Source organism: Crinia signifera, unplaced genomic scaffold, assembly GCF_055691185.1.
Source record: "Crinia signifera unplaced genomic scaffold, ASM5569118v1 HAP2_SCAFFOLD_722, whole genome shotgun sequence".
Lineage (NCBI taxonomy): Eukaryota > Metazoa > Chordata > Amphibia > Anura > Myobatrachidae > Crinia > Crinia signifera.
The window spans coordinates 1-24,713 of record NW_028142624.1 but is presented as its reverse complement, the minus strand read 5'-3'; the positions used below and the strand labels follow the sequence as shown (position 1 = coordinate 24,713).

Sequence of the window (24,713 nt, the reverse complement as noted above, 5' to 3'; positions counted from 1 at the left end):
CTGTGTGACCCGCAGACAGCGCTGCTATATACTGTACCTGTGTGACCTGCAGACAGCGCTGCTATATACTGTGCCTGTGTGACCTGCAGACAGCGCTGCTATATACTGTACCTGTGTGACCTGCAGACAGCGCTGCTATATACTGTGCCTGTGTGACCTGCAGACAGCGCTGCTATATACTGTGCCTGTGTGACCCGCAGACAGTGCTGCTATATACTGTACCTGTGTGACCCGCAGACAGCGCTGCTATATACTGTACCTGTGTGACCTGCAGACAGCGCTGCTATATACTGTGCCTGTGTGACCTGCGCTGCTATATACTGTACCTGTGTGACCCGCAGACAGCGCTGCTATATACTGTACCTGTGTGACCTGCAGACAGTGCTGCTATATACTGTACCTGTGTGACCCGCAGACAGCGCTGCTATATACTGTACCTGTGTGACCCGCGCTGCTATATACTGTACCTGTGACCCGCAGACAGCGCTGCTATATACTGTGCCTGTGTGACCTGCAGACAGCGCTGCTATATACTGTACCTGTGTGACCCGCAGACAGCGCTGCTATATACTGTACCTGTGTGACCCGCAGACAGCGCTGCTATATACTGTTCCTGTGTGACCCGCAGACAGCGCTGCTATATACTGTACCTGTGTGACCCGCAGACAGCGCTGCTATATACTGTACCTGTATGACCTGCAGACAGCGCTGCTATATACTGTGCCTGTGTGACCCGCAGACAGCGCTGCTATATACTGTACCTGTGTGACCCGCAGACAGCGCTGCTATATACTGTACCTGTGTGACCCGCAGACAGCGCTGCTATATACTGTACCTGTGTGACCCGCAGACAGCGCTGCTATATACTGTACCTGTGTGACCCGCAGACAGCGCTGCTATATACTGTACCTGTGTGACCCGCAGACAGTGCTGCTATATACTGTACCTGTGTGACCCGCAGACAGCGCTGCTATATACTGTGCCTGTGTGACCCGCAGACAGCGCTGCTATATACTGTACCTGTGTGACCCGCAGACAGCGCTGCTATATACTGTACCTGTGTGACCTGCAGACAGTGCTGCTATATACTGTACCTGTGTGACCCGCAGACAGCGCTGCTATATACTGTACCTGTGTGACCTGCAGACAGCGCTGCTATATACTGTACCTGTGTGACCTGCAGACAGCGCTGCTATATACTGTACCTGTGTGACCTGCAGACAGCGCTGCTATATACTGTACCTGTGTGACCCGCAGACAGCGCTGCTATATACTGTACCTGTGTGACCCGCAGACAGCGCTGCTATATACTGTACCTGTGTGACCCGCAGACAGCGCTGCTATATACTGTACCTGTGTGACCCGCAGACAGCGCTGCTATATACTGTACCTGTGTGACCCGCAGACAGCGCTGCTATATACTGTACCTGTGTGACCCGCAGACAGTGCTGCTATATACTGTACCTGTGTGACCCGCAGACAGCGCTGCTATATACTGTGCCTGTGTGACCCGCAGACAGCGCTGCTATATACTGTACCTGTGTGACCCGCAGACAGCGCTGCTATATACTGTACCTGTGTGACCTGCAGACAGCGCTGCTATATACTGTACCTGTGTGACCCGCAGACAGTGCTGCTATATACTGTGCCTGTGTGACCCGCAGACAGTGCTGCTATATACTGTACCTGTGTGACCCGCAGACAGCGCTGCTATATACTGTACCTGTGACCCGCAGACAGTGCTGCTATATACTGTGCCTGTGTGACCCGCAGACAGTGCTGCTATATACTGTACCTGTGTGACCCGCAGACAGCGCTGCTATATACTGTACCTGTGTGACCTGCAGACAGCGCTGATATATACTGTACCTGTGTGACCTGCAGACAGTGCTGCTATATACTGTACCTGTGTGACCCGCAGACAGTGCTGCTATATACTGTACCTGTGTGACCCGCAGACAGGGCTGCTATATACTGTACCTGTGTGACCCGCAGACAGCGCTGCTATATACTGTACCCGTGTGACCCGCAGACAGCGCTGCTATATACTGTGCCTGTGTGACCCGCGCTGCTATATACTGTACCTGTGTGACCCGCAGACAGCGCTGCTATATACTGTACCTGTGACCCGCAGACAGCGCTGCTATATACTGTGCCTGTGTGACCTGCAGACAGCGCTGCTATATACTGTACCTGTGACCCGCGCTGCTATATACTGTACCTGTGTGACCTGCAGACAGCGCTGCTATATACTGTACCTGTGTGACCCGCAGACAGTGCTGCTATATACTGTGCCTGTGTGACCCGCAGACAGTGCTGCTATATACTGTACCTGTGTGACCTGCAGACAGTGCTGCTATATACTGTACCTGTGTGACCTGCGCTGCTATATACTGTACCTGTGTGACCTGCAGACAGCGCTGCTATATACTGTACCTGTGTGACCTGCAGACAGCGCTGCTATATACTGTACCTGTGTGACCCGCAGACAGCGCTGCTATATACTGTGCCTGTGTGACCCGCAGACAGTGCTGCTATATACTGTACCTGTGTGACCTGCAGACCGCGCTGCTATATACTGTACCTGTGTGACCTGCAGACAGCGCTGCTGTATACTGTACCTGTGTGACCCGCAGACAGCGCTGCTATATACTGTACCTGTGTGACCCGCTGACAGCGCTGCTATATACTGTACCTGTGTGACCCGCGCTGCTATATACTGTACCTGTGTGACCTGCAGACAGCGCTGCTATATACTGTACCTGTGTGACCTGCAGACAGCGCTGCTATATACTGTACCTGTGTGACCCGCAGACAGTGCTGCTATATACTGTGCCTGTGTGACCCGCAGACAGTGCTGCTATATAGTGTACCTGTGTGACCTGCAGACAGCGCTGCTATATACTGTACCTGTGTGACCCGCGCTGCTATATACTGTACCTGTGTGACCCGCAGACAGCGCTGCTATATACTGTACCTGTGTGACCCGCAGACAGCGCTGCTATATACTGTACCTGTGTGACCCGCAGACAGCGCTGCTATATACTGTACCTGTGTGACCTGCAGACAGCGCTGCTATATACTGTACCTGTGTGACCTGCGCTGCTATATACTGTGCCTGTGTGACCCGCAGACAGCGCTGCTATATACTGTACCTGTGTGACCCGCAGACAGAGCTGCTATATACTGTACCTGTGTGACCCGCAGACAGTGCTGCTATATACTGTACCTGTGTGACCCGCAGACAGCGCTGCTATATACTGTGCCTGTGTGACCTGCGCTGCTATATACTGTACCTGTGTGACCTGCAGACAGCGCTGCTATATACTGTACCTGTGTGACCTGCGCTGCTATATACTGTGCCTGTGTGACCCGCAGACAGCGCTGCTATATACTGTACCTGTGTGACCTGCAGACAGCGCTGCTATATACTGTACCTGTGTGACCCGCAGACAGCGCTGCTATATACTGTACCTGTGTGACCTGCAGACAGCGCTGCTATATACTGTGCCTGTGTGACCTGCAGACAGCGCTGCTATATACTGTACCTGTGTGACCTGCAGACAGCGCTGCTATATACTGTACCTGTGTGACCCGCAGACAGTGCTGCTATATACTGTACCTGTGTGACCTGCAGACAGTGCTGCTATATACTGTACCTGTGTGACCCGCAGACAGCGCTGCTATATACTGTACCTGTGTGACCTGCAGACAGCGCTGCTATATACTGTACCTGTGTGACCTGCAGACAGCGCTGCTATATACTGTACCTGTGTGACCTGCAGACAGCGCTGCTATATACTGTACCTGTGTGACCTGCAGACAGCGCTGCTATATACTGTACCTGTGACCTGCAGACAGCGCTGGTATATACTGTACCTGTGTGACCCGCAGACAGCGCTGGTATATACTGTACCTGTGTGACCCGCAGACAGCGCTGGTATATACTGTACCTGTGTGACCTGCAGACAGCGCTGCTATATACTGTGTCTGTGTGACCCGCAGACAGCGCTGCTATATAGTGTACCTGTGTGACCCGCAGACAGCGCTGCTATATACTGTACCTGTGTGACCCGCAGACAGCGCTGCTATATACTGTACCTGTGTGACCCGCAGACAGCGCTGCTATATACTGTACCTGTGTGACCTGCAGACAGCGCTGCTATATACTGTACCTGTGTGACCCGCAGACAGCGCTGCTATATACTGTGCCTGTGTGACCTGCGCTGCTATATACTGTACCTGTGCGACCCGCAGACAGTGCTGCTATATACTGTACCTGTGTGACCCGCAGACAGCGCTGCTATATACTGTACCTGTGTGACCCGCAGACAGCGCTGCTATATACTGTACCTGTGTGACCCGCAGACAGCGCTGCTATATACTGTACCTGTGTGACCCGCAGACAGCGCTGCTATATACTGTACCTGTGTGACCTGCAGACAGCGCTGCTATATACTGTACCTGTGACCCGCAGACAGCGCTGCTATATACTGTACCTGTGTGACCCGCAGACAGCGCTGCTATATACTGTACCTGTGTGACCTGCAGACAGCGCTGCTATATACTGTGCCTGTGTGACCCGCAGACAGCGCTGCTATATACTGTACCTGTGTGACCCGCAGACAGCGCTGCTATATACTGTACCTGTGTGACCCGCGCTGCTATATACTGTACCTGTGACCCGCAGACAGCGCTGCTATATACTGTGCCTGTGTGACCTGCAGACAGCGCTGCTATATACTGTACCTGTGTGACCCGCAGACAGCGCTGCTATATACTGTACCTGTGTGACCCGCAGACAGCGCTGCTATATACTGTGCCTGTGTGACCCGCAGACAGTGCTGCTATATACTGTACCTGTGTGACCTGCAGACAGCGCTGCTATATACTGTACCTGTGTGACCAGCAGACAGTGCTGCTATATACTGTACCTGTGACCCGCAGACAGCGCTGCTATATACTGTACCTGTGTGACCCGCAGACAGCGCTGCTATATACTGTACCTGTGTGACCTGCAGACAGCGCTGCTATATACTGTACCTGTGTGACCAGCAGACAGCGCTGCTATATACTGTACCTGTGACCCGCAGACAGCGCTGCTATATACTGTACCTGTGTGACCCGCGCTGCTATATACTGTACCTGTGTGACCCGCGCTGCTATATACTGTACCTGTGTGACCCGCAGACAGTGCTGCTATATACTGTACCTGTGTGACCCGCAGACAGCGCTACTATATACTGTACCTGTGTGACCCGCAGACAGCGCTGCTATATACTGTACCTGTGTGACCTGCAGACAGCGCTGCTATATACTGTACCTGTGACCCGCAGACAGCGCTGCTACATACTGTACCTGTGTGACCCGCAGACAGCGCTGCTATATACTGTGCCTGTGTGACCCGCAGACAGCGCTGCTATATACTGTACCTGTGTGACCCGCAGACAGCGCTGCTATATACTGTACCTGTGTGACCCGCGCTGCTATATACTGTACCTGTGACCCGCAGACAGCGCTGCTATATACTGTGCCTGTGTGACCAGCAGACAGCGCTGCTATATACTGTACCTGTGACCCGCAGACAGCGCTGCTATATACTGTACCTGTGTGACCCGCGCTGCTATATACTGTACCTGTGTGACCCGCGCTGCTATATACTGTACCTGTGTGACCTGCAGACAGCGCTGCTATATACTGTTCCTCTATATACTGTGCCTGTGCATGGTACACAGTTGACCTATGCCGACATAAACCTTAAACGAATGTTGACCTTTTAATTGTGTCAACATTTTGACCATGTTGACCTAATGCACGACTTTTTGACTGTCGACCTAGACACTGTCCAGCTGATGATCCGCACTTACCGTAGATGGCGGTCATCTGGTCATACGCAATCCATACCTCCCAACTGTCACGATTTTTGCGGGAACGTTCCCGCGTCCCGCCCGGGGCCGCCATTGTCCCGCGGTGGGGGGGACAGTTGGGAGCCCCCCAGCTTGCCGAGAATAGACGCTATGCGCACAGCATCTATTCAGCGCCGACGAGCGGCGAAAACGGGGCGTGGCCGGAGTGCGCGCCACCCCGTGAGGCCACGCCCCTTTTCTCGAGGCCACGCCCCTTTTCGGGAGCGTGCGCGGCTTTGCCGCGCGAACGTCCCGACCTCCCAACTTTAAAAGTTGGGAGGTATGCGCAATCGGTAGTAAAACCATTCTCCATCGGCCAGCAACCATTGTTGGCCATGTACTGGAATATGAGGTGCTGAGTATACTGGGGCAGTACGGGGGGGGGGGGTGTTTCAGTAACTGCGCATTCAGATGCATGGCTGTACGCAACATGGGAGGGGTGCGTGGCTGTACACAATGGGGGAGGGGCGCATGGCTGTACACAACATGGGAGGGGCACGTGGCTGTACACAACGGGGGAGGGGCGCATGGCTGTACGCAACATGGGAGGGGTGCGTGGCTGTACACAACATGGGAGGGGCGCATGGCTGTACACAACATGGGAGGGGCGCATGGCTATACACAACATGGGAGGGGCGCATGGCTATACACAACATGGGAGGGGTGCGTGGCTGTACACAACGGGGGAGGGGCGCATGGCTGTACGCAACATGGGAGGGGTGCGTGGCTGTACACAACATGGGAGGGGTGCGTGGCTGTACACAACATGGGAGGGGCGCATGGCTGTACACAACATGGGAGGGGCGCATGGCTATACACAACATGGGAGGGGCGCATGGCTATACACAACATGGGAGGGGCGCATGGCTATACACAACATGGGAGGGGCGCATGGCTATACACAACATGGGAGGGGTGCGTGGCTGTACACAATGGGGGAGGGGCGCATGGCTATACACAACATGGGAGGGGTGCGTGGCTGTACACAATGGGGGAGGGGCGCATGGCTGTACACAACAGGGGAGAGCACATGGCTGTACACAACAGGGGAGGGCACATGGCTGTACACAACAGGGGAGAGCACATGGCTGTACACAACAGAGGAGGGTCACGTGGCTGTATGCAGTGGGGAAGGGCACATGGCTTATGCAATGGGGGAGGGGCGCGTGGCTATTTGCAACAGGGGAGAGGCACGTGGCTGTACGCAACAGGAGAGGGGCGTGCGGCTGTACACAAAGGGGAAAAGTGCGCAGCTGTACATTGATGGGGAAGGGCACGTGGCTGTACACAAAGGGGGAAGCAAGGGTGGAAGGGAGTGCGGCTGAACGCAACGTAGGAAGGGCGCGCGGCTTTACGCCAGGAGAAGGATGCAGGGAAGGGCACACGACTGTACACCAGCAGGAGGGCACACATTCGATCCATGGCCACATTTTGGTTGTGTAAATATTGGCCACATTATGGTGTCTATATTTGGAATGTCGGATATACCGCACCTGCCGGGCAATAGGGATGTTCCCACTGAGGTTGCCAGATCCCGTCATGCTACGCAGCTTCTGGCTGACAGGGCATGCTGGGGATTGTAGTTCTACAGACACATGTCGGTGACCTCTGACCCTTCTGTTCCCAGGAATACCTGACCAGGACACATGATCTAGTACACGGATACGTGGCCGCGTGCAATGTCCTTATCCACGAAGACATGAGCGTCCGGCTGTGCGCTCTGGGCCTGGCCGCCATACAGTACCGGACTGGCTCTGTTCCTGCACGGAGAGCTGCCCGCGTACCCCTGAAGTGGCAGTCACCAGAGCGGCTGAGAGGGGCGAATGTCACAGAGAAGGGCGATGTGTGAGTAAATGAACACTGAGAACGTATCCAGAGTGTGTGTGTATGTGTGTATATGTATATATATATATATATATATATATATATATATATATATATATATATATATATATATGAAAAAGAGAATAATATAAGGCGCCACTTGTGTCCTAATATGGCTGTCGAACCTCTCTGGGTTATATTGCAGAGGGTGACCACGGAGACGTGCAGGTACGCCCTTATAGCTTTAGGGCGTCAGCTATCCCCTAAGTATAAACACCCTGGTAGTGGGTGTTCTGTGGAAATTGGAAATGAGGAATAGGGGTTCAGCGACTGTTTTCCTGTACGTACGCAAAACTTTTTTCTTATATGTAAAAAATAAATATTTATTTAAAATGTGCACAATAGCACAACATGGGTCTTAAGGGCCCTACATACGCAGAGATGTGTGCCAGAGATACATAACGGGAGATTCAGCACAAGAGATTTCACTCTTGTGGCTCATTTCAGACAATGAGCCACATACAGAGAGACTTGTGTCAGAGATTCATAATGGGAGATTCAGCATGGGAGATCTCAAATCTGTCACAGAAAGTGAAGTACAACACTGCACTTCATCACAAAAATGTTATCATTACTGAACATTACTTATTACTCTTTAATAAATGATACAAACAGTAAATGAAGACATAGAATTTTTTTTTTTTTAAAAATGTATATGAATATTTATAAAATTATAATATGAGAGAATGACTTATCTGTATAAGTATAATATATACACCAGCATGAATGGGATATGGCAGATTATTGGTAGAAATCCCAGCTGGGAGTGCTCACTGTGTCTCCTCTGCCTCATTAAGGTGGTCGTTCGGGATCCTGCTGTACGAGCTGATCACATTAGGTAAGTCGCTGTCTGTGACTGCGTTGTCCCTGTTTTTGCTGTGTATTGTCCCTATATATAGTCACACATTCCCCCAGCTATAGTTACAGAGGATAGATAGGTAGGGAGAACAAGGTCCGAGCTAAAACCTGGCTGTATAATGCCGCTGTGCAGGAGACAATGAGGGTGCATGGAAGCTCAACTGCCAGAAATAACTCCTTAAATAAGCATTGGACGATATATCGGAAATCTGAACAGAAATCATTGTAGTGTGTGGGCACCTATAACTTTGTCCATCTGAGAGTGTATTTGCCTTTGCGAGTGAACCAGAATAACCCCCTATATCTCACCCAGCAAATTGCCCATAGATTATACCCCCCCAGCGCTCTGCTCTGAGACTAAATCCCCCCCAGCGCTCTGCTCTGAGATTAAATCCCCCCCAGCGCTCTGCTCTGAGATTATATCCCCCCCAGCGCTCTGCTCTGAGATTATATCCCCCCCAGTGCTCTGCTCTGAGATTATATCACACCCAGCGCTCTGCTCTGAGATTAAATCCCCCCCAGCGCTCTGCTCTGAGATTAAATCCCCCCCCAGCGCTCTGCTCTGAGATTATATCCCCCCCAGCGCTCTGCTCTGAGATTATATCCCCCCCAGCGCTCTGCTCTGAGATTATATCCCCCCCAGCGCTCTGCTCTGAGATTATATCACACCCAGCGCTCTGCTCTGAGATTATATCACACCCAGCGCTCTGCTCTGAGATTATATCCCCCCACTGCTCTGCTCTGAGATTATATCCCCCCAGTGCTCTGCCCTGTGATTATATCCCCCCCCCAGTGCTCTGCTCTGAGATTATATCCCCCCCCAGTGCTCTGCTCTGAGATTATATCCCCCCCAGCGCTCTGCTCTGAGATTATATCACACCCAGCGCTCTGCTCTGAGATTATATCACACCCAGCGCTCTGCTCTGAGATTATATCACACCCAGCGCTCTGCTCTGAGATTATATCACACCCAGCGCTCTGCTCTGAGATTATATCCCCCCCCCCAGTGCTCTGCTCTGAGATTATATCACACCCAGCGCTCTGCTCTGAGATTATATCCCCCCCCAGTGCTCTGCTCTGAGATTATATCCCCCCAGTGCTCTGCCCTGTGATTATATCCCCCCCAGTGCTCTGCTCTGAGATTATATCCCCCCCAGCGCTCTGCTCTGAGATTATACCCCCCCCAGCGCTCTGCTCTGAGATTATATCCCCCCCAGCGCTCTGCTCTGAGATTATATCACACCCAGCGCTCTGCTCTGAGATTATATCCCCCCCCCAGCGCTCTGCTCTGAGATTATATCACACCCAGCGCTCTGCTCTGAGATTATATCACACCCAGCGCTCTGCTCTGAGATTATATCCCCCCCCCCCCAGTGCTCTGCCCTGAGATTATATCCCCCCCAGTGCTCTGCTCTGAGATTATATCCCCCCCAGTGCTCTGCCCTGAGATTATATCACACCCAGCGCTCTGCTCTGAGATTATATCCCCCCCAGCGCTCTGCTCTGAAATTATATCCCCCCCAGCGCTCTGCTCTGAGATTATATCCCCCCCAGCGCTCTGCTCTGAGATTATATCACACCCAGCGCTCTGCTCTGAGATTATATCACACCCAGCGCTCTGCCGGGAGAAATAATATCGCACCCAGGCACTCTGCCCTGAGATTATATTGCACCCAGCTGGAGATTATATTGCACCCAGCACTCTTCCTGGAGATTATATCGCACCCAGCACTCTGCCCTGAGATTATATCGCACCCAGCGGGAGATTATATTGCACCCAGCACTCTGCCGGGAGATTATATATTACTCAGCGCTCTGCCTGGAGATTATATTGCACCCAGCACTCTGCCGGGAGATTATATATTACTCAGCGATCTACCTGGAGATTATATTGCACTGGTCTCTTCGGTACCCATAGGAAGGCTCTGGGCTCTGGGTACTATGCGAAGATGTCGTACATTTCACCTAATATTACTCCGCCCCATCAGGCCCATAGTTACGAATAGGCCAATTAGTGATCATGAATGGGCCCCTTTATAATTAAAGTGATAAAACCAGAAAATGAATCTGTCCGTGTGTCTCTCACACTGCTGATCCTACACGTATGTTCTGTATGTGACGCAGGTTCCCCGCCATATCCAGCGCTGGATCCCGCAGAGGTGCTGCAAAAACTGCAGAAGAAACACCGAATGGAGCAACCGCGGCAATGTGGAGACCAGCTGTGAGTCCTGGGTACATCCCGTGTCACGTGACTGCCCCCCACACCAAGGATTATTCCTGTGCTGGAACCCCCCACCTTCTTTAGTACTATACATGTGACATACACCCCCTCCCACTCTCTCCAGTACTATACAGGTCACATATCCCCCCACCCTCTCCAGTACTATACATGTTACATATCCCCCACTCTCTCCAGTACTATACATGTCACATATCCCCCCCACCCTCTCCAGTACTATACATGTGACATATCCCCCCCACCCTCTCCAGTACTATACATGTCACATATCCCCCCACCCTTTCCAGTACTATACATGTGACCTATCCCCCCACCCTCTCCAGTACTATACATGTGACCTATCCCCCCCACCCTCTCCAGTACTATACATGTGACATATCCCCCCACCCTCTCCAGTAATATACATGTCACATATCCCCCCACCCTCTCCAGTACTATACAGGTCACATATCCCCCCACCCTCTCCAGTACTATACGTGTCACATATCCCCCCACCCTCTCCAGTACTATACAGGTCACATATCCCCCCCACCCTCTCCAGTACTATACAGGTCACATATCCCCCCACCCTCTCCAGTACTATACATGTCACATATCCCCCCACCCTCTCCTGTACTATACGTGTCACATATCCCCCCACCCTCTCCAGTACTATACATGTGACCTATCCCCCCACCCTCTCCAGTACTATACGTGTCACATATCCCCCCACCCTCTCCAGTACTATACGTGTCACATATCCCCCCCACCCTCTCCAGTACTATACGTGTCACTTATCCCCCCACCCTCTCCAGTACTATACGTGTCACATATCCCCCCACCCTCTCCAGTACTATACGTGTCACATATCCCCCCACCCTCTCCAGTACTATACGTGTCACATATCTCCCCCACCCTCTCCAGTACTATACATGTCACATATCCCCCCCAGTACTATACCTGTCACATACCACCCCACCCTCTCCAGTACTATACATGTCACATATCCCCCCCAGTACTATACCTGTCACATACTCCCCCACCCTCTCCAGTACTATACGTGTCACATATCCCCCCACCCTCTCCAGTACTATACGTGTCACATATCCCCCCCACCCTCTCCAGTAGTATACATGACACATATCCCCCCACCCTCTCCAGTACTATACGTGTCACATATCTCCCCACCCTCTCCAGTACTATACATGTCACATATCCCCCCACCCTCTCCAGTACTATACGTGTCACATATCCCCCCCACCCTCTCCAGTAGTATACATGACACATATCCCCCACCCTCTCCAGTACTATACGTGTCACATATCTCCCCACCCTCTCCAGTACTATACATGTCACATATCCCCCCACCCTCTCCAGTACTATACGTGTCACATATCCCCCCACCCTCTCCAGTACTATATGTGTCACATATCCCCCCACCCTCTCCAGTACTATACAGATCACATGACCGCAGCCCCCGCCCTCTCCAGTACTATACAGATCACATGACCTTAGCCCCCGCCCGCTCCAGTACTATACGTGTCACATATCCCCCCCACTCTCTCCAGTACTATACATGTCACATATCCCCCTACCCTCTCCAGTACTATACGTGTCACATATCCCCCCACCCTCTCCAGTACTATATGTGTCACATATCCCCCCACCCTCTCCAGTACTATACAGATCACATGACCGCAGCCCCCGCCCTCTCCAGTACTATACAGATCACATGACCTTAGCCCCCGCCCGCTCCAGTACTATACGTGTCACATATCCCCCCGCCCTCTCCAGTACTATACGTGTCACATATCCCCCCCACTCTCTCCAGTACTATACATGTCACATATCCCCCCACCCTCTCCAGTACTATACGTGTCACATATCCCCCCCGCCCTCTCCAGTACTATACAGATCACATGACCTCAGCCCCCGCCCGTTCCAGTACTATACGTGTCACATATCCCCCCCACTCTCTCCAGTACTATACGTGTCACATATCCCCCCCACTCTCTCCAGTACTATACGTGTCACATATCCCCCCCACTCTCTCCAGTACTATACGTGTCACATATCCCCCACCCTCTCCAGTACTATACATGTCACATATCCCCCCACCCTCTCCAGTACTATACATGTCACATATCCCCCCACCCTCTCCAGTACTATACGTGTCACATGACCTCAGCCCCCGCCCTCTCCAGTACTATACGTGTCACATATCCCCCCCACTCTCTCCAGTACTATACGTGTCACATATTCCCCCCACTCTCTCCAGTACTATACGTGTCACATATCCCCCACCCTCTCCAGTACTATACGTGTCACATATCCCCCACCCTCTCCAGTACTATACGTGTCACATATCCCCCCCACCCTCTCCAGTACTATACGTGTCACATATCCCCCACCCTCTCCAGTACTATACGTGTCACATGACCTCAGCCCCCGCCCTCTCCAGTACTATACGTGTCACATATCCCCCCACCCTCTCCAGTAGTATACATGTCACATATCCCCCCACCCTCTCCAGTACTATACGTGTCACATATCCCCCCACCCTCTCCAGTACTATACATGTCACATAACCCCCCACCCTCTCCTGTACTATACGTGTCACATATTTCCCCCACCCTCTCCAGTACTATACGTGTCACATATCCCCCCACCCTCTCCAGTACTATACGTGTCACATATCTCCCCACCCTCTCCAGTACTATACGTGTCACATATCCCCCCCACCCTCTCCAGTACTATACGTGTCACATATCCCCCCACCCTCTCTAGTACTATACAGGTCACATATCTCCCCACCCTCTACAGTACTATACGTGTCACATATCCCCCCACCCTCTCCAGTACTATACGTGTCACATATCCCCCCCACCCTCTCCAGTACTATACGTGTCACATATCCCCCCACCCTCTCCTGTACTATACCTGTCACATATCCCCCCACCCTCTCCAGTACTATACAGGTCACATGACCTCAGCCCCCGCCCTCTCCAGTACTATACAGGTCACATGACCTCAGCTCCCGCCCTCTCCAGTACTATACATGTCTCATATCCCCCCACCCTCTCCAGTACTATACGTGTCACATATCCCCCCACCCTCTCCAGTACTATACATGTCACATATCCCCCCACCCTCTCCAGTACTATACGTGTCACATATCCCCCCACCCTCTCCAGTACTATACAGGTCACATGACCTCAGCCCCTGCCCGTCCCCACTGACATATTGTGAGCCCAGGAGAAATCATTTGATGGCCGGTGACCAATTCTTGTTGTTACGATGGTCGCCGAATGATTTCTCCTGCTGCCGGCACGTACAGGGGGATATGGGGGGGGGGGAGTCGGTTGTAGTTGCGGCACGTACAAGCGTTTTGTGACTCTGTAAGCTGCGATCTTCGCCCAGAATCAGGCCCTTGGTGTTGGATTTGGGTTCTATGTCTTCTTTCTAAATTAATTGCTCCCAATCGCTCCGCTGACTGATAAATGATATCACTTTTATTGTTAGGGCCCTCATAGACCTACCACTGACCTGATTCACTGGCCTCTGTCTAACCTATCCGCTCTGCCCACTGCTGTATATGGCTGCAATTACACAAGCACCACTAGGGGGCAGGAGATCCCTTCTCATGTCAGTCCTGGTGCCTGTAATAAATGTCTCGGCTATTATCAGCAAACGCTAGGAAGGGCACTTATAGTCTCATTATCCGGCTACTGGGGGGGGGGGGGGGGCGCGCATGTCCACATGATAGTACTAATTCACATTACACCACCCCTTGCCACTTCTACACACTGCGCAGGTAAAGCCCTCATTACACATTTGCCAGGAAGAGGCCCAATAGACGTTATGCCAGGTAGAGCCCCCACTACACTTTATGCCAGGCAGAGTCCCCGTTAGACGTTACACCAGGCAGAGACCGCTGGTACACATTATGCCAGCCAGAGCACTGTTACTTGTTAGGACAGGCAGAGCCTCCATTACACCTGACGTCAGTCAGAAACCTTGTAGTAGTAGTAGTAGTACGTTTATTTATAAGGCGCGACAAAGTGTCCGCAGCGCCGTACATAGCAAACAAAAAACAAATTACAAGGTAACGTACAGGCTGTGTTGATAAAATACAGCATAAATAGGGGTATAGCTGGTAGAAATAAAATCAGCATCAGTTCAGAAGTAGGTGTGTAAATTGTCGAGGAGACTGAAGATGAAGTAGAGGAAGGGAAGAACAGGGCAGGAGCACAGGTGAGGTAAAGAGGTAGGGTGAGTATGTGAGGAAGGAGGACCCTACTCATAAGAGTTAACATACTAAAAAATAGGTGGGTGGACGAACGAAAAACAGGATAAGTAGGAACGGAGGGGAACGGAGGCAGGATAGGAGGATCAAAAGAGGTTAGGAGGAGGGATAGGCTAGTCGGAAGAAGTGGGTTTTGAGGGAGCGCTTGAAGGAGGTAAGGGAATCAGAAAGCCTGATGGGTTGTTACATGCTACACCAGGCAAACCCCCCATTCCCCCCCCCCCCATTATGGAAGGTAGAGCCCCTTATACATATTACACCAGGCAGATCCCCCCATTATGGAAGGTAGAGCCCCTTATACATATTACACCAGGCAGATCCCCCCCCATTATGGAAGGTAGAGCCAGTGCTGGTGCAAGGCACCAGAGCGCCCCAGGCGATGCGGGGCTCCCCGGTGCTCACCGGCTCCAGGTGGGGTAATGGGTCCGCCGCTGCTACACTCGGTCGTGGAGGGGGGGGGTTGCTGGAGGGAGATGTGGCCACATCTGCCTCCAGGCGGGGGTGCGGTTAGAGATGCGGCGATGGCCGCAGCTCCAGGGGGGTCAATGTGGGCTCCAGGGGTGGGGGTAGGCTCACTCACCTGCTCCCAGGACAGTACTTTCCTCCTCCTCTCCTCAGCACCGACGGGAGTCAGGACCCTTCCTGCTGCTGTTCCTCCAAGCAGCTCATGACAGGGTATTGTCTAATCGCTGTGCCCAATTATCCCCCCACAAATGACATAACTCTCTTGTTGGATAAAATTGGCCACAGCAGCCATCTTTATTGAAACAATACAAAATTAACAATAATCAAAAACATTCCCCACGGAAGGTGGTCCCCGAGGCCCTCAATAAATCAATCCACACCTCTAAGCACTTCCAGGATTTGTTACCCCCAGCCGATAGCGATTGGCTCGAGGGCACCAATTGTCAACACCCAGTGCTCATTAATTAGCCTCACCCAGGGGAGTCCAGCCCCCTCATGGGGCCCTCCCCGCCGCATAATTAAGCCTCAATGCCACCAACCTCGAGGACCCCCCTCCGCACAGGCCACTGTGACAAAAGACAACCTATCAATAATTCTTCCTAAAAATTATAAAATTAGGGAGGGAGGGTGGGAGCTGTTCAGAAAAATCTCCCAGTGACCCCTATTTCCTGCCTGCACTCTGCTTATATACCCTTACTACACCCCGTTAAGCCCCTCCCCCTATGACCCTCTCCTTAGACACCCCTTCTATGACTGTCCAGCTAGTCAGCTCCCTACAAACCCTGTCAGGGGAGCCTACCCCCAGGCTTTGCCTCCAGTCCGGCTCCTACATGACAGGGTATTGTCTAATCGCTGTGCCCAATTATCCCCCCACAAATGACATAACTCTCTTGTTGGATAAAATTGGCCACAGCAGCCATCTTTATTGAAACAATACAAAATTAACAATAATCAAAAACATTCCCCACGGAAGGTGGTCCCCGAGGCCCTCAATAAATCAATCCACACCTCTAAGCACTTCCAGGAGTTGTTACCCCCAGCCGATAGCGATTGGCTCGAGGGCATCAATTGTCAACACCCAGTGCTCATTAATTAGCCTCACCCAGGGGAGTCCAGCCCCCTCATGGGGCCCTCCCCGCCGCATAATTAAGCCTCAATGCCACCAACCTCGAGGACCCCCCTCCGCCACCAAGCACGGGGTTAAGCCCTTGACCCCGGGCGACCCCCCCACATCCGGAACGCTGTTTCTATCCCTTCCTGTAGTCCCAAGGACCAAACATCGATCCCTACAGCGTTCAAATGCACACCGTCTCCTCTCCAAAAAGCACCGGCACCAGACTCAAGTTCCCTGTGCCTCACCACCACCGCGCCGTTTCTAGCCATAAAACGCCCAATTGCCCTGTTGACTTTTATCCGTGCCTTAATGATCTTGTCAGCCGACCTTGCATCCCTCCAATAACGGCGCGGCACAATATCCGACCAAACTGTGATCACCTCTGGAAACATTGCCCATAAACGTAGGAGATCAAACTTGATATCCCGTATCAACTCCCTAAATGGTCTGCTCCCAAGGTCATTCCCTCCCACGTGCAACACTAATATGTCGGGAGCCCTATCGAGCCGAACAAAACGGTGAAATTCCTGTAACATTCCACTCCATACCATACCGCGCTTCCCCAGCCATCGAACCACTGCCTCCTCTCTATCCAAACCTAGCTGGCGGCCGTTCGGTCTGACATCAGCCCGCAAAGCTCCCCAAAAGACATATGAATGTCCTAAAATCCAAATCAGGCACGGGGGATGCCCTAAAATTAGAAAGAACACAATCAGCCTCAACAATCCCCTAAACGAACATATGAACGAAAACGAGACGATTCCCATCGCCCAATGCGCTTAATCAGCTCATCTCCCAAACCCATCCTAGCAGCCTCAGTTGCGGCCCCGATGCGGAAAGAGTGACCCGCGTATTCCTCCCCCTTGAGGCCCAACGTCCGCAGGACTGCTCTAAACACGCTTGTGAACTGGAACCGTGATAAAAAGGACCCATTCGCATGCATCAGCAAAGGATCCCTTTCTCTGCCCACTCTTGACTTCCTTAAATATCCTCAGCCGTGCTACCGGGCACATATCTGAGCCCGGTACAGAGAAGAGAACTACCTTCTTCCCCCTCCCTAATTGATCCGTCTTAGACCTCCTCACCACTAGCTCCACCCTATCCGAGTATAAATCCACATCCTCCCCTAACAAACCTCCCGGCCTGGAGACGCTTGGACTCACGAGTTCACCAATCCGCAGTGCCCCGAAGAAGGCAAGCGAAAAGGCTACCCCAAACAACCTTTTCTCGAAATTGGAACTACAGACCTCACCCAACTTCCTGCCCATATTCTGCAACAACTGGAAGGACACCGGCCTTCTCTGATCCTGTACTACATGTCCTTTTCTCCAGCCTTTTAAAGCCTGCGCAATCAGGAAATTCTTTGTGACATCAGGCCTCCCACCTGCACGAAACCCAAAAGCTAAGCCCGCCATACAGCGCGTGATCTTAGCCACTGACCAACCAATCTCCTTACAATGGCCTATGTATAGCAAGACAGCCAACTCGTCATCATCCTCTTTCAAACCTACTACCTCACGCCATTCTAACCAGCTCCGCCATTCCTGGTTGTATGCCGACCATGTATTTGGGGCCAAGGATTCCCTGATGAGCTAATCGACTACCCGTCCAGCAGAGCCCAGAGCCGACTCGGGAACCCGGTCCCCTCCCTGTCCGCCTCTGGCGCCAACTCCCGGAATCGTTCCCACTGTGAACGAGATAAAGAATCCGCAATGCCGTTAGAGACACCGGGAACGTGCCTAGCCACAACCCACAAATTCAAAGCCAGACATTCCAATACCAACTGCTGCAAAATAGTAACCACCGGAGGTGAAGATGCCGACAATTGATTAATAGCCATGACCACCCCCAAATTATCGCAGTAAAAACAAATCTTCCTATCGCGGAACAGCTCACCCCAAACAACTACTGCTACCAAAATAGGAAACAATTCCAACAATGCTAAATTTTTAACCAAGCCTCTCTGCACCCAAGACTCCGGCCACCGGCCCACACACCAATGTCCCTGGCAATAAGCCCCAAAACCGCCACTCCCAGCGGCGTCTGTGAAAAGGTCTAGCTCTGTAGCCACGTACGTGTCTGACATCCACAACGCCCTGCCATTAAAGGTTTCCAGAAAAGATGCCCACACCCGCAAGTCCCCTTTCAACTCACTACCTAATCTGACAAAATGATGAGGAAGAACCACCCCTGCTGTCGCTGCTGCCAGCCTCCTGCTGAAAATGCGGCCCATCGGCATAATGCGACACGCAAAATTCAACTTACCCAGCAAGGACTGTAATTCCCTCAATCTGATTTTCTTCAACAGCAACGCCCTCCCTACCTCGGCCTTCAAACCCAGTAACTTTTCTTCAGGCAAGCGACACTCCATATTCACAGTATCAATGACAATACCCAAAAAACTGATCACAGTCGCAGGGCCCTCCGTCTTTCCCGGAGCAAGCGGGACCCCCAAAGTCTGCCGACACCCTTTCAACAGTCCTCAACAATAAATCACATACACCGGTCCCCCGGGACCAATACATAAAAAATCATCTAGGTAATGAATAACTGAACTGCACCCAGAGACATCCTTAACCACCCACTCCAAAAAGGAACTAAAGGCCTCAAAATAAGCACACGACAAGGAGCACCCCATCGGTAAACAACGATCAACAAAAAACTCCCCATCCCAACAACATCCCAACAAGCGCAAACTGGTTGGATGAACAGGCAGCAACCGGAATGCCGATTCAATATCAGTCTTTGCCAACATGGCCCCTTTCCCAAACCGCTTCACCCACTTAACGGCCGCATCAAAGGATGTATAAACCACCGAGCAGATGTCGGGGTCAATGCCATCATTGACCGACGCCCCTTTTGGGAAGGATAAATGGTGTATCAGACGAAACTTGTTCGCCTCCTTTTTTGGCACCACCCCCAACGGAGAGACTATCAAATCTGGCCACGGTGCCGCCCTAATCGGTCCGGCCATACGACCCAGCTGCACCTCCTTAAACAGTTTTTCCTGCACCACTTCAGGATGCTCCCTAGCAGACTTCAAATTCCTCCTAAAACTCCCTGACACCTGCACGTCAGAAGGTATCTTAAAACCTTCCCTAAACCCCTCCTCCAACAAGGCGGCTGTCCGCTGGTCAGGATACCTACGCAGATAACCCAGCATCCTTTCCAGCCGAACTGGTGTCGCCCCCTTTTGAACTACTGTCTCGGGACTTCCCTCTGAAGCATTTATTTGCCCCATGGTTCCCTCCACATGATGAACATTCATGCTTGAATTTGCATTTTGCTCCAAACCGGCATGACCCCGTCGTTGAAGGCAAAGCAGAGTCCCTTCTGCATGGCCGTCCCGCTTGTGGCCTCTCTCGGCCCCCCCCCCATCCCCACGAAAGGGCTGCCCACTTTTTATGGGGGCCGTTACCTTTAACCATAAAGCAATATCCTTATGATCCCAACGAATGTTGGGGCGAACCGCCTTCCTCTGCCTAAACTGCTCATCATACCTGAGCCAGGCCATGCCCCCGTACACACGGTATGCCTCTCCTATCGTATCCATGTAACAGAATAAGCCTGAACAATTGTCAGGTGCCTTCTCCCCAATCACACTAGCTAAAATAGCAAATGCCTGTAACCAATTTGTGAATGACCGCGGTATCAGCCGATACCGCCGCCGTTCCTCCTCCTCCTTTTTCTCCTCCTTGCGGGGCCTATCCAGGTTAAAAACGCTCTAAGGGTAGTAATGAAAATATATCCACATATTCCCCTTTCCAAATCTTCTCCCTCACCTCCTGCTTCAGGTACCCCAATGGCCCCTCAAAGCATACATACACCTCCCCTTTCGCAGTGTCACTAAGCCTCCCACTCTCATCCTGCGTCACCACACTGCCCCCTTCAGCCCCTGCCCTGCTGCTGCTTTGCTCCCCGCCGGATACCAGCACCACGCTGCTCCCCGGCACCCCACTGCTAACCGGCACCCCACTGCTAACCGGCACCCCACTGCTAACCGGCACCCCACTGCTAACAGGCACACTATTACTGACCGGCACACTAATGCTAGCTGGTGTGCCCGAATTCTGCGGTGCCCATGCTGCCGCCGGGGACGGCCCCGCCCCCTGCCGCAAACCCACCAGCCAATCTGCAAAACCACTCAATAATTCGGTAAAGCCCCTACTCATTTCCCCCTGGGGGGCTAACCCTCCCCCCCCTGACTTTGTGCTAAAGCATTAATAGACATAGAGACAGACTCACCAGGCTGCCTGGGGGCTGTGAACCCAGCAGCCGCAGGTCCAGTGTCCTGACGGGTCCCAGATGAAGAAGGACCAGGTATCTCTCCATCGTCTGCTGACGCTGCCATCTCTCTTCTCCTGTCATCCCCACCTTCAGGTATAGCACCAGCCGGCGTGACCTCATTGGAGGCGGAGCCAGCTGTGCGTCTCTCGCTAGTACCAGGCCTGCGGTCCGCAGCCTGTACTTCTGCCCCCCTGGCACGACTCAACCCGCGCTGGGCAGCAGCATGCCCCGCATGCCCCGCCGCTCCAGGTCCAGACCCACGCAACGCCGGATCTTCTTGCACGTGGGGGGGGGGGTTCCCCCCGCGCGGAGGGTTCCGCCTGCATGTTGGATTCCTCCCAGACCTGGTCCTGCGGGCGGAAGGTGCCCGGCCCGCAGCCTGGCCTGGAGGGTCCCTGATGGGGCTCCTAGAACGGCGCTGAACCCTGGGGGACACAGATGGGCTGAAGCGCTCCGGAGGCCTGGACCTCCGAGGCCGTGCGCCCGCTGGAGCAGCCTCCTGCGTTGCTGCTCCCAGTCCCCCCAGCAGACCTGACATCTGCTGCTGCAGCCACTCTGTCCCTCTGGTGCCTGCTGCCTCCCTGAGGGCAGCCAGCGCTGCAGATACCTCAGCATCAGCGTTTGGGGAAGCCATGGGAGATGCAGTGCTGCTTAGCTGTTCAGAAAATCTCCCAGTGACCCCTATTTCCTGCCTGCACTCTGCTTATATACCCTTACTACACCCCGTTAAGCCCCTCCCCTATGACCCTCTCCTTAGACACCCCTCTTCTATGACTGTCCAGCTAGTCAGCTCCCTACAAACCCTGTCAGGGGAGCCTACCCCCAGGCTTTGCCTCCAGTCCGGCTCCTACATTACCACCCTCCAGTGGCTGGCGCCCTAGGCAAATGCCTAGAGCTGCCTAGTGGTGGCGCCGGCCCTGGGTAGAGCCCCTTATACATATTACACCAGGCAGATCCCCCCCCCCATTATGGAAGGTAGAGACCCTTATACATATTACACCAGGCAGATCCCCCCCCCCCATTTGGAAGGTACAGCCCCTTATACATATTACACCAGGCAGATTCCCCCCCCCCCCCATTTGGAAGGTAGAGCCCCTTATACATATTACACCAGGCAGATCCCCCCCCCCCCATTATGGAAGGTAGAGACCCTTATACATATTACACCAGGCAGATTTCCCCCCCCCCCCCCCCCCCCCGCCATTTGGAAATTAGAGCCCCTTATACATATTACACCAGGCAGATCCCCCCCCCCCCCCATTATGGAAGGTAGAGACCCTTATACATATTACACCAGGCAGATCCCCCCCCCATTATGGAAGGTAGAGACCCTTATACATATTACACCATGCAGATCCCCCCCCCCCCATTATGGAAGGTAGAGACCCTTATACATATTACACCAGGCATATCCCCCCCCATTATGGAAGGTAGAGACCCTTATACATATTACACCAGGCAGACACCCCCACCCCCATTATGGAAGGTAGAGACCCTTATACATATTACACCAGGCAGATCCCCCCCCCCATTATGGAAGGTAGAGACCCTTATACATATTACATACACATATTACACATAGTACACCATGTGTCCCATATATGTGTGTGGCATGTTCCCAGTAATGACCTTCACTATAAGTGACCGTACACTGTGTGTCCCATGTATGTGCGTGGCATGTTCCCAGTAATGACAGTACACCATGTGTCCCATGTATGTGCGTGGCATGTTCCCAGTAATGACAGTACACCGTGTGTCCCTCATGTGTGTGTGGTATGTTCCCAGTAATGACCTACACTGCGTGTCCCGTGTGCGCGGCACTATCCCAGTAATGACCGTACACCGCATGTCCCATACATATGTGGCATGTCCTACTATTAGTTACCATACACTGCGTTTCCCATGTATGTGCATGGCATGTTCCCAGTAATGACAGTACACCGTGTGTCCCATATGTGTGCATGGCATGTTTCCAGTAATGACAGTACACCGTATGTCCCATATGTGTGCATGGCATGTTTCCAGTAATGACCTGCACTATTCATGACAGTACAATGCATGCCCCATTTATATGCGTGGCATGTTCTCAGTAACGGCAGTACACTGCGTGTCCCATGTATGTGCGTGGCATGTTCCCAGTAATGACAGTACACCACGTGTCCCATGTATGTGCGTGGCATGTTCCCAGTAATGACAGTACACCACGTGTCCCATGTATGTGCGTGGCATGTTCCCAGTAATGACAGTACACCGCATGTGCGTGGCATGATCCCAGTACTGATGTTGGTATGGTTTGTGCCCGGCAGGTACCAGATAATGATGCAGTGCTGGCAGTGGGAGGCACAGAAGAGACCGCTCCTGGCCGATGTGAATGCACAGCTGCAGAAGACCATGGACTCGGCTGATGGACATAGAGCCCTCACACCCGTGGACACTCTCAGCTGGAGCGAGTACTTGCGTGTGGCTGGGATATCATCATGACACCAGTCAGTGACTGTCTCTGAGAAGACCAAGACCTAATGTTCTCTAAGCCGTAGACCGAGCGCCCACACCGGAGGGTGGAGAACGTGGCCCTACCTGCTCTGTGGGAGGGGTCCCCTGACATGGACACATGGAGAGATGAATGTACATATTGGATATACTGTATAAGTAGTATTTATAACTTAGGTGGAATAAAGCTGAGGAAGGTCGGGTGGCTGGTAATGTATTTCAGTAGGAGGGGGTAGTGTGTATGTGGCCTGTCCACCCAGCGTATGTGGTATGGATGTATTGTAGTGTATATGTGGCCTGTCCACCCAGCGTATGTGGTATGGATGTATTGTAGTGTGTATGTGGCCTGTCCACCCAGCGTATGTGGTATGGATGTATTGTAGTGTATATGTGCCTGTCCACCCAGCGTATGTGGTATGGATGTATTGTAGTGTGTATGTGGCCTGTCCACCCAGCTAATGTGGTATGGATGTATTGTAGTGTATATGTGGCCTGTCCACCCAGCGTATGTGGTATGGATGTATTGTAGTGTTTATGTGGCCTGTCCTTTAAGCGGAGGTGGTATGGATGTATTGTAGCGTATATGTGGCCTGTCCTTCCAGTGGATGTGGTATGGATATATTGTAGTGTATATGTGGCCTGTCCTTCCAGTGTATGTGGTATGGATGTATTGTAGTGTATATGTGGCCTGTCCTTCCAGTGTATGTGGTATGGATGTATTGTAGTGTATATGTGGCCTGTCCTTCCAGTGAAAGTGGTATGGATGTATTGTAGTGTATATGTGGCCTGTCCTTCCAGTGAAAGTGGTATGGATGTATTGTAGTGTGTATGTGGCCTGTCCACCCAGCTAATGTGGTATGGATGTATTGTAGTGTATATGTGCCTGTCCACCCAGCGTATGTGGTATGGATGTATTTGTAGTGTTTATGTGGCCTGTCCTTTAAGCGGAGGTGGTATGGATGTATTGTAGCGTATATGTGGCCTGTCCTTCCAGTGGATGTGGATATGGATATATTGTAGTGTATATGTGGCCTGTCCTTCCAGTGTATGTGGTATGGATGTATTGTAGTGTATATGTGGCCTGTCCTTCCAGTGTATGTGGTATGGATGTATTGTAGTGTATATGTGGCCTGTCCTTCCAGTGAAAGTGGTATGGATGTATTGTAGTGTATATGTGGCCTGTCA

The 24,713-nt window shown here is 52.3% G+C and overlaps 1 protein-coding gene across 1 annotated transcript in view; it reads left to right on the top strand.

Moving 5' to 3' along the window:
* Positions 1–23,723, top strand: part of LOC146056014 (tyrosine-protein kinase STYK1-like) — a 42,196-nt gene extending 18,473 nt beyond the window's left edge. The window contains exons 7-10 of the mRNA XM_083168345.1: positions 7,534–7,751; positions 8,588–8,628; positions 10,773–10,869; positions 23,345–23,723. Of these exons, the coding sequence (XP_083024471.1) occupies positions 7,534–7,751; positions 8,588–8,628; positions 10,773–10,869; positions 23,345–23,519 (531 nt within the window). The 3' untranslated portion in view covers positions 23,520–23,723. The remainder of the gene's footprint in view (positions 1–7,533; positions 7,752–8,587; positions 8,629–10,772; positions 10,870–23,344) is intronic.
* The last annotated feature ends 990 nt before the right edge of the window (positions 23,724–24,713 follow it).